Raw genomic sequence first — 14,601 nt, 5'->3', positions numbered from 1 at the left:
TGCACGTGAGCAGGCACCACTGGATTAAAGAGCTCAAAGTATCTTAATATTTCTCTAGGACGCTGCGCTCCCATCTGTTACTCCACAAGTAGCTGCCTTCTCCTTTCAGAGTCATTTCTGTTATGAGCCTTTGAGACCAATACGGAATATTTATTACCCTCCTTATAAGCATACAACCAGACATGAAAAAACAAACAAAGGATATAAAAAAAATATCAGTGTGATAATAGCCCGTGCAATATTTGCATTGCAAAGATGTGAAATAAGTTTTATATGGAATTGTTAGCTTTTATCGAACTTGGACCAGATGCAACTTTAAATGTGCTATCCAATGGTGAACAATGGCACTTCTAACACTGAATAACTTTAAACATATACAGGCTGTACATGAAAATATGAGTTAGAATTAAAAGTTAAAACATGGATTTCATTTATGAAGTTGATCAGATATGTCAGATATTGCTGTAACAGCTATCATTATTGAAATACGGTATTCAACACCTATGTCATATCTTTAATGTTGTCACGACTCGTCCCTGGCCGTTCCACGATGTGTCTGTTGTCATGGTTTCTGTCTGTGAGCTCGCCCCTCCCCTCCTGTGTGCCCATGATTAGTTTGATTATTCTCATCTGCCTCTTGTTACCTGTTTTGTATTTAAGTCCTGTCTGCCCATCACGCCCGTCGGATCATTGTTGTCGTCATGTCTTGATGTCGGCATGTCTGTAGTCTTCTTGTCGGCATGTCTGTAGTCTTCTTGTCTCATGTCCCGGTCAGTCAGTCCAGTTATTGTTTTGTTAAGTTGTGTCAGTTTGCCTTTTGAATTTGCTCAATCAACCCTGGTCCAAGGTGCATTTGGTCGCCCTGCTCCATCCGATCCTTGACAAAAGTTTTTCCAAGATAAGTATATTGTGGAAATAGATGTGTATTGTTCGTTTACAATGAGAAATGTATTATGATTTGTTGCTTCCTTTTTATTTTCTGGTTAAGAAAAAGATGAAGATGACTGTACAGTATTATGACTAATGACTGGTTTGTTGCCACATCCTGTTTTAGCATTATTTAAGGCGATGGTGAACAACACACAGTAATAATAGATTCACGGCTACATGCCTCAGGTTTGTACTTTAGAAACAAAATACACAGCAAGACCATCTAATTAAGCTCTTCTTTATTTGAATTCCTGTGACTGTGGAACATGATCACCAAGGGCCTAACTGACCTGAGGAATTTGGCTGTGGATGTTTTTACCAGTGATGACAGAGAGGGCTTCAAGAGAACCACCGTCCTCCTCTTCATGTGTGTCTTCCCAAGCCTCCTCCTCAGTGCTTTACTGCTTCTGTACCTTTTCTTCACTCTGACTTGTGACCTAGCAGTGTCTGCGGGGATTGCTGCTCTCTTTGGGGTGCTGTTGACACTCGGCCTATTCTTGTCACAGACGGTACGATGCTTGTTCACTCTATTTATCATATCGCTTTTCACTAAGAAGAGTCGTAGTCTGCTGCTAACCGCTGGCACAAGTGTAGTTGTCCTTGGAAATATTCAAAACACTTTGGAGAACCTCACAGGCTTGATCAGGAGCATGATTTGCAACCTGAGGGCCAAGAAAGAATCAGTCATTGCTCCCTTCAGAAACTATGTGGACATGTTGAAATGGCTGGCTGATATTTTGCTCGGGGTGATGGATTTCGGGGTGGTCAAGCTGGACTCCCAACTCAAAATTTCACCCAAAGTGGACTTGGAAAATTTTCAGGAGCGACTCACCCAAGTTGAATTGAAGTTGAATCAAAGTGTCAAATATGCAGTGAATTTAATAAACACAGTATCCACTGTGAAGGAATATGTTTATCCTCTCATCAGCATCCTAGTGCTCATCATCTTTATAACCTTGCACATAAGAAATTACTGCAATGACATGAAGTATAAAAATAATTTCATCAGTAACAAATTTATTGACTTTGACAAGGAGCAGAAGGCGCAAGGAAAGAAACACGTACTTCCCCTCACATCAGAGGAGAAGAAGCTGTACCCATCCCTCCCTTCCCTTCGTCCCACCGCTCAGGAAGGAAAAGCTCTGCTAAAATTTGGCATTCCAATTATCACCCATTTGATTGCATGGGTCACTTTTATAGCTGTGGATGCAGTGTTGTACTATTTTGTTACTATTATAACAACCAAGCTGTCAGAGATGGAACCATTCCACGTCCCTCTGCGGCTGAGCCTCAAAGTAAGTCCTTGAATTAAACTGAGTCAAATGTCACATCAATTTCATAAACATGATGATGCATTACTTAAATACTCACATACAGTAAGACACTATTCATACATATTTTTCTTAAATTTGGAATATTTGAAGCTGATGACGGTTGCTTCATCTTAGTTTTGCATTTGAACACCTGCTCAGCTAACAAGTTTTTGTTCTGTGGGATTTCTTTTATACACCCTTGCAAAATATAAAATGTTATATCAATTCATATCGTGAAAATAAAAATGTCAGTTATACTGTTGTATGCCCTAAATGTGAATTGCTTTTTTTCAGGGGATTGCGACGTTAATTGGTCTACAATTGGGTGAGGAAAACCACCAAAAGGACTTTTCTTATTCTGTGACGCTGTTTGAGAAGCAGTGCCTCCCCAAACCCAAACTGCTGCTCAACAACTCTCTGATCCCATTGACTGCAATCCTGCTGACCTTGCTCATTATGGCCCCTGTAGCAGCCAAGTTGGTCCAGATCAGGCTCATGGTGTGTGAGAGATTTTACTACACCGCTGCAGAGGAGAGGATCAAGTATCTGCATGCCAAAATTCTGAAGAAGAGGTTAAAAAGGAGGCGGGAGAAAGAAAGTTTTATATCACTCATCACCAAGGTATGAGTCACAAAATAATGCATAATTGAGGGGGAAATTCTGGATGCTAATCTTTCTTTATGGTCTTCTCTTAACAGCCACATTTCTGGTGTCCATTGCTTTTCTCAGACGAGGTCAACGTGTGAGGAAAGGTTTCTCCATATACACAACAGTGACTGACACTATAATGTAACTCTGTGGGTATACACTTATATTGATTTTTATGTATATGTATATATATGTGTGTATATATAATGTTGATGTTATGACACAGATTTTTTTCAAAGAAATTAAATATGAATGTAATGACAACATTTTCTGGTTGAAACATGTTTTTGTCAAACAATATTTTCAATACATATACATAGGTAATATAAATCGATTGTGTGTATGTTTCTGTGTAATTGAATGTGTATTTGAATAGACAGAGACCGTGTACTTACTTCCAAGACAGCTGTCCCTTGCATGTGCAGTGTAGGGCACAACACCATAGGCCCCCCTCTTCCATTTGCACCGTGCTGTCACTATGCATTGACATCATACAGGTGTTTTATAAAACAGGGACACTTGGCGTTTTGCATCCTTTGCATGACTACCAATGATAATTTTAGCTTTGTAGTTGACTTTCATAGAACCAATTCATTAAGATTTATTGCCTCCAAGTCATACCTGAAAGTAAAAGATCCTCTACAAATGTTCTAGTTCAGTGCAGTTTATAGGAACAGGCAGAAATAAAAAACTAAATAAAATAAAAACAATCTTACGTATGAGAGTGACTTGTAGACCGTTGACTGCATATAATATACTACAGCATGTAATATTTTAGCCAACTCAACTGTACTATTCCTTCATTTCCATGGTAAACAGTAAGAGGAAGTGGTACAGCTGAAGGAGGAGTGGGCCTTGTGTGAGTCACACATTGCCAGTGACCCGTGAGGCAACCTGATAAGCTCACATTATGTCTCAACGGGGCTTGCGGCAAAAAACCACGTCAGCATGCCAGCCTGACAGCAAGCTCCCACATGATGCTCGCCGACAGCCGCAGACCTTTTCACTAAGTACTGAGGGAAGGGCTGTTCTCCATTTATGGTCAAAAATGGAGTGGATATGATAATACGCCATCCTGCTGAATATGCAAATGCAGTGTCATCGTGGGTCAACAAAAATCTCATTACTGTCAGTCTATTAACTCTCTCCAGTCTATAAAATGACTCAAATGCAATGGTTGAGATGACAACTAGAATCTCTCAGGCAGGTAATTGTTCACCGGGTGCAGCAATAATAATGCAGCATAAACTATGACACAACTGTTTTTAGTAGCCACTTCCGCTTTTATTTTTTTGCAATGATAATTGATAGAACTTTGTAAAACCTATAAAAGTACATAACATGACATTGACTTTGATGTTGAATTGACCTAAATCCACCCATTCCTCACTGAAAAGATGAATTAAAAGGATACACAATTTCACAGTACTGTATATAAAATGAATCTTTCTGACAGTATAATTTTTGCTATTTCTGACCATATGTATTACTATTTCTGAGACTTCTCCAGGCACTGACAGTAATGTGTGCGAAAGGACACAAACACACAGCTGGAGGCTCAAAGTGGCTTTCTTTAGAGGCTCCCATGTTCACACAGAAATGACTTTTCCATCATATGGCTTTCTGATCACAGGTGTAGGTTGGCCCACCTGCAGAAAAAAAAAAGGCAGAGAAGGATTGTGTGTCAACAGAGGACAGATATCAATGTGGTCATCGCACTATTTGCAGAGCAGCACGTTCTAGTCTGTTTGATATATACAATTTTGTGTTGCTCACCACAGCAGAAAAAATGGGGACAAGGATTGGGAGAATCAACACGTCAAACAATATGGACTGGCAAATTGGCTTCAGCATGTTAATGACCCCCTATAATGAGGCCGTGCCAAGTTCTGCTTCTATTTTGTGTATTTTTCTTCTTTTGAACATCTTTACTGACCTTGTCCCTCTGCATGATTCGTTTGTAGACAAATTCGGAGAAGGGTTTTCTGTGGACGAATCTGCCCCAACCAGGTGTCGTCTTCAGCTGTCCATCCTCGTAGACCACTCTGCCTCTGGAAATGGTGATCACTGGCACTCCATGACACTCCATACCCTCAAAGATGTTGTAGTCCACAGCCTGGTGATGCGTCTTGGCTGAAATCTTTCTGTCAAAACATACAAATGCCCCCACAGGTCTGATCAGAACAGAAAATGAAATTTGTGACAAGAGATAATACTAATGCATGACTGATGCAAGATTCTTGCGTTATAGCAAAAAAAAAAAAATGTTCGTCTGGAGAAGATGTTGGACATGAATGAAAGATTCACATGGACAATGATTAAATAATAAATAAAAATCAGTATTGTCACTGCAGTTCACAGACAAATGTCATGTAAATGAATTGCCAAAGATCTGTTCTGTTACTTAATCTGAAGATAAATTCACCCCCGGATAAATAAATCCTGCTGAGTTAGGATAATGTTTTCAATAGAAATGGGTGAGTAGTCATGTTTCTTGATTAATTCAAGTTTAATTGTCCGAATAATGTTTGTTTTTTAGCAATTTTATTTTGTCAGGGATAGGCAAGGATAGATACCAGATATCAATATCATATTTTACATTATTTAAAATTAGCCTATACTGAAGGCTTTCAATACCAGCCATCAATACATGAGAGGTAAAAAAATAAAATCAAATCCTCTTCGCAAGTAGTTGTGATAATTACCACGTGTATCAGAAAGAAAGTTATTTGTTCACAATTATCTCTTAATAGGTAAAGTGGAACTTCAAGTGCACTCAAAAGTCAAGGTTAGAAAAGAAAGTGCCATTGAAAATTACTACTTTGTTGTGTGTGTTGCTTCTGCAATTCATAGGTTGACTTAAATGTGTATTGTGTTTCAGTGGCTTGTTTTGTGTAGTTCAAACTACCACAGACAAATTCCATGCAAACACACTTGGTAAATAAAGATAATTCTGATATATGCCCTAATCCTTTCTTAAGTAGACTCGTGAAACAGCGTTGAACACGGGATAATGCCAAACAAGATCCCTGACAAGCCTCCATTATGTCCAGAAGTGTCTGTTACCGCCAGCTAAAAGCTTTTGGGTTCATTAATAGGTGTCATTAATCTAAGCTAATATTAACATTATTAGTCATAGTAGTAGTGGTAGTAATTCTTTATCCGTTGCTCCGGCCCTCTGCTCTATAAATCAAGACCTTACAGATTGCTTAACACCTACCTATATTTAGTTAATTTGTTTTTGGGTGCAGGCTGTTTTGAAAAAAGCAGCAAAAAAAAAACAATAAAAATTTTGCTGAGAAAAAATGCTTTACAATATTCCAATGTGCCTATTTATGTGACATGGGGCCATTGACCGAGCTTCCTCTGGGTTACGTAACTGTTTGTAGCCTCTGGCGCCGGATGTTATGGAGTGACACTTACATTGAGAGCAATTAATTACGCAGTTTTACAGATGGATTCATAGGAGCAACAATTTAACATCTTACAATCTTACAGTTAAAAAAAACAAATAAAGCTATAGAGAGTCATTTACAAGAAGGCTGATTGGCTCAAACCTTAAAGCAGTCCATGGTAACAATTGTACAAATCTTAGACATATGCATAATAATTTACCGTAAGATACATTGATACAAAATACAGTACATTGGGTCAGGTTGAGTTCTTCTCCAATTCACATCAGTGCATAGCACACCTCCTTAGGGGCTCAGCCCAGATTCTCTTGCAAGCAAAAGCGCACAGTTGAATTTTGGATTACATAATGTGTGCGTGTGTGTTGGCTCCCAACCTGCCCCATATGAAGAGACCTTCAACTGTTATGATTTCTATATATTTTTAAGGAGGAGACAGGAGGAAACAACACCAAAATCTGATTTAATAGGCCCTTTGCGGGATGTGACATCATAGCCGTTGACTTGTTGTCACGTCTCGTCCCCAGCCATTCCACTATGTGTCTGTTGTTATGGTTTCAGTCTGTGTGCTCACCCCTCCCCTCCTGTGTGCCCATGATTAGTTTGATTCTCACCTGCCTCTTGTTACCTGTCGTGCATATAAGTCCTGTCCGCCCCTCACGCCCTTTCGGATCATTGTTGTCTTGATGTCATTTTGGTTCCTGATGTCGTAATGTTGTTGTCGTCATGTCTTGATGTCTTCACGTCTGTAGTCTTCTTGTCTCACGTCCCGGTCAGTCAGTCTAGTTATTGTTTTGTTAAGTTGGGTCAGTTTGCCTTTTGAGTTTGCTCAATAAACCCTGGTCCAAGTTGCATTTGGTTGCCCTGCTCCATTCCAATCCGTGACATTTATGTAAATTAGCACGTTGGAACACAACATTGATTCATGGAATTGTGTTGCTCTTCAAACGAAATCTACTACTCTCTGTTTTAAGGCTCATTAGGCTGTTTTGTCTGTGAAACACGTCATATTTTTCCAAAAAGCAAAGCGCGAACTCGGGAACATTTCCTGAAAGTGCTTTAACACTGACTTCCTTAATAAGAAAATGGGATCAGCTCCCATGTGAACAATTCATTAGTCTTCAAATCCCTGAGCCATCAACATCCCAGTGGATGTGTCTGTCTTAAGCCTATATAAATGTTTAAGTCATTGGTACATTTATAAAATATCCTAAATCCCTCAAGCTATCATTTTTGAGAATCTGATGAAACCGATTTGCCTTTAATTTGTAGCTGCATAAAATGCTGCAAACTTGCAAGAGACAAGAGTAGATGGGATTTTGGAACCGGGGGGGGGGGACAGGAACCATTATTTATTTTAATTTTTTTTACATATGAATATATGACACACACACACAACCTTCAGCTGCTTTTCTCTTGCTTGCACCAGAATGAATGCTAAATGGCCCAAGTGAGCCCCTCACCTTGATGACTTGGGATCCCAAATAACCACATCAGCATCTGAGTTCTTGGCTATGCGGCCTTTTTGCGGGTAGAAGTTGAAGATTTTTGCTGCGTTGCTGCTGGTGACAGCTACGAATCGATTCTCATCCATTTTGCCACTGTGCTGGGAAGATGGAAATGCACAAATAAGCCAGTTGGAGTGAGAGAGCGCAGTTGATAGCACTGTACACAATTAACAGACAGAAGCCAATGTAGAGAAATGTGTGATTTGAAAGCACTGCAAAGTAAATCTCCACTAAGAAAACGCTCTGTCAGCTGTATGCATTGAAACGTCGATCTCTATTTACTCCTCTTAGTGTTTGCGGAAACAGAGCGCCACAAATGCTCAGTTGCAACTACAATTAATTCCAAGAACTATTGAATTGCAAGTCATCAAATTAAAGAAACGTGTAGTTGTAGGTAACCACAATGCTTCACAAAGGATATCATTTTTTTTTTTTCTTCACGTAGCATGCAGCAAGGTTGGCAAAATGCAGTTTCAAACGTGTGGGCCGCCCTGAAATACTGACAAAAGCTCACTGACGGACACTTCTTTGTAGTGGTATGGGTCATGGACATATAACAGAAATTCTCTATCTATGTTGTGTTGTATTCCATCCTAGAATATGGGTAAGTGAGTGTATGTGACGAAGACATACCACTCCCTTCTCCCAAATGACGGACATCCTATCCTCCACGCCGTTCACACCATTGGGGATCTTGGTGAAATCGTCTTTTCCAAGTGCCTTCTGACAAACTGAGAAGGTGCAGTTGTCGGTCCCCGTCACACTGAGGTCATCACTGATGACACATTAAGGATAAATATCTGATCAAATAACAGAATAAGAGTGATGAATCTTAATATTGGTGTTGTTTCAACCACAAAAATACATAACTGTGTTCCAACTTTGAGGCTAGCAACATCCATCTATCAATCCATTCTTATTACTACAAGTCTCCATTAGGTTTGCTGGTCACATGACCTATATATACATTTTTGGAATGTATGGAGTATAAAGAGATAACCCACGCAAGCCACCTACTTGGCCAACAGGTCCATGAGGTACGCAGGGGTGCTGGGGTCAGGTCTTAGGGGAGGACCCATGACAAAGAAAGCCGCATGGGCCCACTCCTTGTGCCAGTAGTGAGTCCCGTCAGTTCCTAGTCCAGCTGCAATGGGCTCCCCAAACACCACCCGTCCTAGACAGCAGATGGAAGTTTTACTTCACTGAACACTTTAGGCATCATTCAATATTGAAAAGTTTGACTCTATTCAACACACATTCAGTACTTTTTAAACATGATTGGAAAGATATTTGGAACATCCTCTCACACAAACTGATAAATCCATCACCTACCATCTCTGCGTGCGTTGGACACCACCTTGGCTGCAGATTTGCTCATGACATGGACCACATAAAGAGGGCAATTGACAGCACTGGCGATGGTAATGGCTCTCTGAGTAGCCTCAGCCTCGACTTCTTCCGGCCGACACATTTCATGACCCTCAGGTCCTGTGATGCCCATGGACAGCATCTTCTTTGCCCCCTGTTGTGCCCCAATGGAGTGGAGAAAAACAAAGCAGGGTAATGGTGATGGATGGAGAACAACACAGAGTACCACAATACCTATAATTCAGCTGACCCCCACAAAAATCGTCTCCATGAGTGGACTAATTATAAATAGTAAAATAAAACCTTGCATCTAGTCCTTTAAGCATTAAGAACATAAACATTTATGAAAACTCAAAACAATGGTCTGCTGCTCTCTAGTGGTGTTTCTCACCATGGCATCTGTATAAAAAATTAATCAAGTAAACAGATTTACACTTTTTATTTATATACATATTTATATATCTGTGTATGTATATCTATTGATATTTATTTTAATATTGATATTTGGAGGTGGATTTGTTTATTATTATATTTTGCTTCAAACTATTCAGTCCTAGCACTAAAATGAAATTATGAATACATCTAGTAGGAATACTAGGCTATAATAACTGATTATACTATATAATCATTTCATATTATTTAAAACGCATTAATGTTACTGTTCTTATTTCTTCATTTAATTTATTTATTTTAAAATTTTATTCATATTTAAATTGACCCACCAACCTCAGCGATCAGGTCTCCATTCTCAGCATGTACTTGCGCTATTGCGCCAATGTTCTTGCAATGGGCAAATGCCGCATAGAGTTCAGCATCCTGCAACATGTACAGATCTTTATACGCCATAAACATCTTAAAGGAATTGACTCCTTTCTCCTTGGCGATAATCTCCATTTCATTCTTGACCTAAGAAGGAGAAAAATAGCAATAGCAATGTTACAATGTTACAGTTCTGAAGAGAAAATACTGTATGTGTGGAGTAGGGAGGTACTTCCTGTGCTTAAGGGAGTTTTTCAAGTTTCTTGTCGCATTCCAAAACTTAAATGTTTGATAAATTGAAGACACTAAAATGAGAATTGGTGGGAATCTGAATTGTAATGGTTTTCTCTATGGCCTAGTAGTCTGACGACCAATCCAGAGTATATCCTGTTCCTTCTTTTTTTTCAAAGACAGATGGCATAGGCTCTGCCGTTACCCATTTCTAGCTGCACACATCTACAAGAATACCAAAAGAAAGTTACCTCCCGTGTGCAGTGTCGTGTAATTTTAATAACAAAACTGGTTACGGGGCAGAACTGTTTACCATTTTTGTTTTAATTTAGAATATATTCAACGCCCAGGGCTTTGACAGAACCTTTTCTTGCATATTTATGTATTTGTCTGGATGTCCAATAAATTGGCCAGACTCAAACAAAATGATAAAATAACCATCAGCTATGTCCTCATCTCTGCAGTCATATTTTCATATTCACCTGGTCACTCCACCACGTGACAGCGACATGCAGTGAGTAGTCACAGCAGACTTTACTATCCGCTGCCTTGCGCCAAGAGTTATAAGCCTCCAGAAGAGACTTGCCTTTTTGGGGGATGACAAAGTCCACGATCATTGTTGTCCCTCCAGCTAGGGCAGCCTGGTGAGACATAGTCAAAGATTAACTACTGAAAGCTTTTGTCACCTTAGCACAAAGTCAACTGACTGAAGGTCGGATGAAGGTATTGCAAGGACACTTGCATTTGACATCCACTGATGCCAGAAAGTGTGACAATATCAGTGAACTTAATCAGTCATCAGTCAAGGTAGCATTGTACAACACTGAGCACACTCACAGTCAACACTCAAATATAAAATATACAATATCAACACTTTAGGATTTACAGTTAAAAACGACAACAATGAGAACAATTCTAATAAAAAAATTAAAAAGGAAAAACAATGTCAAAACAAGCTAGTCCTGCTCAGTTGCCTGTCAAAACAAACAACTTTTTAGAACTGGGTTACCCTGCTGTACACAATGATCATAAGGTTTAGTTTTTAATTGTGAGCGGGACAAATAATATGTGTGTGTGTGTGCATGTGCACGTCCACATGGACGTGCACGTGCATGTGTGTTTTACCTGAGTTCCTATATGAAAGTCATCCACACTCCTGGTGCCCATGAACGCAAGCTCCATGTGCGTGTGCGTGTCAATTCCACCTGGGATCACCAGTTTATCCCTGGCATCAATAATTCTCACTCCCTCTGGAATGTCAAGATTCAGTCCAACATCCACTATTTTCCCATTTTCAATATAGACGTCACTGATCACAGAGAAATCTTCATTCACAACTTTCCCTCCTTTTATTAGGATCCCATGGGGCTCCGCCATCCTGCTGTGCAACGTCTGTGAGAATGCGGAGAGCAATGTTTGTGAGAATGTGGAGAGAGGGTTTGTGGAGTGTAAAGTCACAAATGGCTTTTAATAAGTAACATCTTGTGTCTGTTCCAAAGTTCAGCAAATAGAGCAGCAAATGGGCCTATCCTTACACAGTCACTGTGGCCATGAACTCATCAAACTGTCCTATTTGTGGACACACGAGCCCCAATGACCGCAGGCCTCAAGTACATGTTAAAGATAACTCAGCCGCTAGGGGGACCCACATGACTGTTCTAATACATTGGTTTAGTTTTGACGTTTATGTAACACAAATGCAACGTTTCATTATTTTTGCAAAATTAGCCTACTTTGCAGTAAATCATAGACAAGACTTTGTGACAGTGTTCTGCTCCAGAAAGAAAGAGGGAAGGCATTGGAAAGCAATGACAATGCAATCATAGAATTTGAAATAAATATGACTATGAGTGATGGTACTGTAAAATGGTCTGGAAATAACAATGAAAACAACATGCATACTGTCGAACTCTAATAAGCCAAGTGTAGTAACTACAAAATACATCATGAGCACAAAAAAAAAAAAAGCCACATATGCCAAATGTGTACCTAAACCACAGATTCCTAGAAGTCCACAAAGGTTGGTCGAAGTTTTCCTTTTTGTTGCTGGGAGTCAACTGTTTACTCTTTTTTTATGACAGAAAAGCACGCCCTTCGAAATACATCCAAATAAAAGCCCGACCTTCAAAATAAAATCAACCCAAGAAAACATGTTTCCCTTTTGATTGGTTTATGTTTACGGCCAAGTCGTGATTTTTAATCCAGATATTTATTGTCTTTAAGTATGACTAATCTACAATAATGGCATGATTCATAGATTAGTGAAAGACTAATTAACACAAGGAAGAAGTTCCTTCAGTAATCTACTGCAGTCAGGGCCTTGGTCTTCTCTGCTCGCCCAGTCAGAAGCACATGCAGACGTCCAACTTAGATAATTGTATTAATTTAGTTACAACAGGCTGTTATCTTCCTTTCACAGTGTTTGTCTATCTACTACACAGTGTGTGTGTGTGTGTGTGGGGGGGGCTTTGCCTGAAATGGAAAGGCTCATTTCAAACAACAAGAGAAAAGTGGGCGCAATTCTCAATAGATATGGTGAATGTTGTTTCTTCCTCTTACTTTCTGCAGTTTATTTGTTGTTTCTTTTTATGTCATTACTTCATTTGCTCATCGAGAAAACACCACGCCAAATTTTTACCAACTGTGCAGGTCCACAGAACTGGGAGTGATTTCCTTTATTTTTTTCTGGGAATATTGGAAAGATTGGTCCACCTTCTTGGCAGTGACTTTGATAATTTTGGTATCTGGAGGCAGCACACAGTGTTTCTGCAATTTGCTATCACTTAATCCAGCCAAATGGGGAACGGTTCCATCTGATTTTTACTGCAAGCAGTTCAAGTTATCATTTTTGGCACGCAAACAATCATTTGCTTCAAGAAATGCCTTTCACATTCATATGGGTGTCATTGCCATATTAAGCAGCTTTTCATTCCTTCAATCTGTCCCCCAACCCAATCGTTGTCTAATAAATCCCCGGGATGTGCAGTTTGACTACAAATGTGTGCATCCCCACATAGTGCTCCAGGTATTTGGTGACTTTGCAAAGGGAATCATCACAAATGTCACAATTGGATCAAATGATAGTGTAACAAAGACTATTTGGTGATTTCCCAACTATATTCTATGTTTTCATATCCTGGATTAAATTTCTGTATGTCTAACTGTCTGACTATAAGGGTCCAGTCATTCAGTCTGCACGCTGAATGTGTAAATATGTCCTTAGCATAGCGTATGATGATGCATCAATAAAAAAGTGTTTATTGTTTTAGCAAACTAAATATAACTTGACTCCATCGTGTCAGGCGAGCAAAGTGGCCTAACATTTCCCTTGCCTGTTTTGGTTTTGTTCATATTGTGACATTCTTTTCAACCCCCCCCCCCCTAACAATATGGTCCTGATAATGCTGAGATATCCCAGCTGCACACGTCCTCCTCCCTTTCATGAGGAGTTGTTAGCCAATGGGAGAGATTAGCTTTTTACTGCAGTAGATTGGTTGTCTGCGCCGCATCAAGAGAGACAACTTTTCCTCATCCATTAGTGTATTAGCAAAGCAACACACATTGGAGAGACAAAGATGCATGCGCTGGTGAGATAAGCGCACGCACGGGGCTTAGGAACACCTAACCTTCACAGTTGCAATAAACAATAACATGTGACTTAAGAGGATTTACATAAGATGAGAGGAGTAATCAGAGGGAGTGAAAAAGCAATGAAGCAGCAATGGCATCTCCTCAAAAGTATCTGTGTTGTGTTACTGAAAGAGAAAAGTTATGATTCCGCTGGATTTAGAAACAGGCACGTGTTATCGTTTCATTTGCTCCCGCAGCATTATAAACCAACACCGACGGAGAGTTTGTGAGCTGAGTGTGCTCAGTTTTTGGGAGTGGAGACAAATAAGTCACTCAGGTCAATGATAAGTGTGCTACAGTTGTGGTTTTTCAGATTAGAATATGTCTTGGTTTATTGTTACTCATTGCAATATTAATATGCACATTATTTGTTTGCATTATTAAAAATCTCTCACCTTCATGTAGAGGGAAATTTAGAACAAACATCATTGCATCTTTGACTTGATGTTTAGTTTTGTAGTCTAATCGAGTTTCAAACTGCAAAACATCCAGTCAGCAAAGACACATACGCACACACACACACACACACACACACACACACACACACACACACACACACACACACACACACACACACACACACACACACACACACACACACACACACACATGCACACACATCAAAAAGAAATAATTTGCATTTGTGAAGACCTTTGGCCGAACACACGTACGCATCATTCAGACAGGGCAGCACCGGATAAAATTTGAGGACAACTGAAAGTGCTTTACAATGGCAACATAGTGATTGTAACTGATTCAGAAAATCGATGGATGGATGGAAACATTACAAATTATAATCGTTGT

At 39.6% G+C, this 14,601-nt stretch overlaps 2 protein-coding genes across 17 annotated transcripts; one reads left to right on the top strand and one right to left on the bottom strand.

The window, feature by feature from the left end:
- Positions 1 to 694: 694 nt before the first annotated feature.
- On the top strand, positions 695 to 5,244 carry dcstamp (dendrocyte expressed seven transmembrane protein). 15 transcript variants are annotated; one of them, XM_085918606.1, is made up of 6 exons: positions 695 to 898; positions 1,253 to 1,297; positions 1,375 to 1,439; positions 1,968 to 2,225; positions 2,538 to 2,864; positions 2,942 to 3,155. In XM_085918606.1, exons 2-6 carry the CDS (start codon positions 1,255 to 1,257, stop codon positions 2,987 to 2,989), a joined length of 741 nt encoding a protein of 246 aa, XP_085774732.1. In that variant the 5' UTR covers positions 695 to 898; positions 1,253 to 1,254; the 3' UTR covers positions 2,990 to 3,155. The 15 variants fall into 15 exon arrangements, 14 of the variants coding, with proteins under 14 accessions (XP_085774732.1, XP_085774733.1, XP_085774731.1 ...); XM_085918607.1 differs by having other exon boundaries at positions 1,250 to 1,297; positions 1,971 to 2,225; XM_085918605.1 differs by having other exon boundaries at positions 1,250 to 1,297.
- dpys (dihydropyrimidinase) lies at positions 4,166 to 12,238 on the bottom strand. Of its 2 annotated transcripts, XM_085918593.1 has the most exons (10): positions 12,157 to 12,238; positions 11,293 to 11,559; positions 10,650 to 10,808; positions 9,904 to 10,083; positions 9,142 to 9,331; positions 8,827 to 8,983; positions 8,443 to 8,584; positions 7,765 to 7,907; positions 4,828 to 5,035; positions 4,166 to 4,540 (listed from the first exon to the last, which is right to left on the bottom strand). In XM_085918593.1, the coding sequence occupies exons 2-10, from the start codon at positions 11,542 to 11,544 to the stop codon at positions 4,481 to 4,483; spliced, it is 1,491 nt and encodes a 496-aa protein (XP_085774719.1). In that variant the 5' UTR covers positions 11,545 to 11,559; positions 12,157 to 12,238; the 3' UTR covers positions 4,166 to 4,480. The 2 variants fall into 2 exon arrangements, with proteins under 2 accessions (XP_085774719.1, XP_085774718.1); XM_085918592.1 differs by lacking the exon at positions 12,157 to 12,238 and having other exon boundaries at positions 11,293 to 11,593.
- Between the last annotated feature and the right edge of the window lie 2,363 nt (positions 12,239 to 14,601).

This window comes from Syngnathus leptorhynchus, chromosome 8, assembly GCF_054491065.1.
Source record: "Syngnathus leptorhynchus isolate UIUO chromosome 8, UIUO_Slep, whole genome shotgun sequence".
NCBI lineage: Eukaryota > Metazoa > Chordata > Actinopteri > Syngnathiformes > Syngnathidae > Syngnathus > Syngnathus leptorhynchus.
This window is presented reverse-complemented; position numbering and strand designations above follow the sequence as displayed.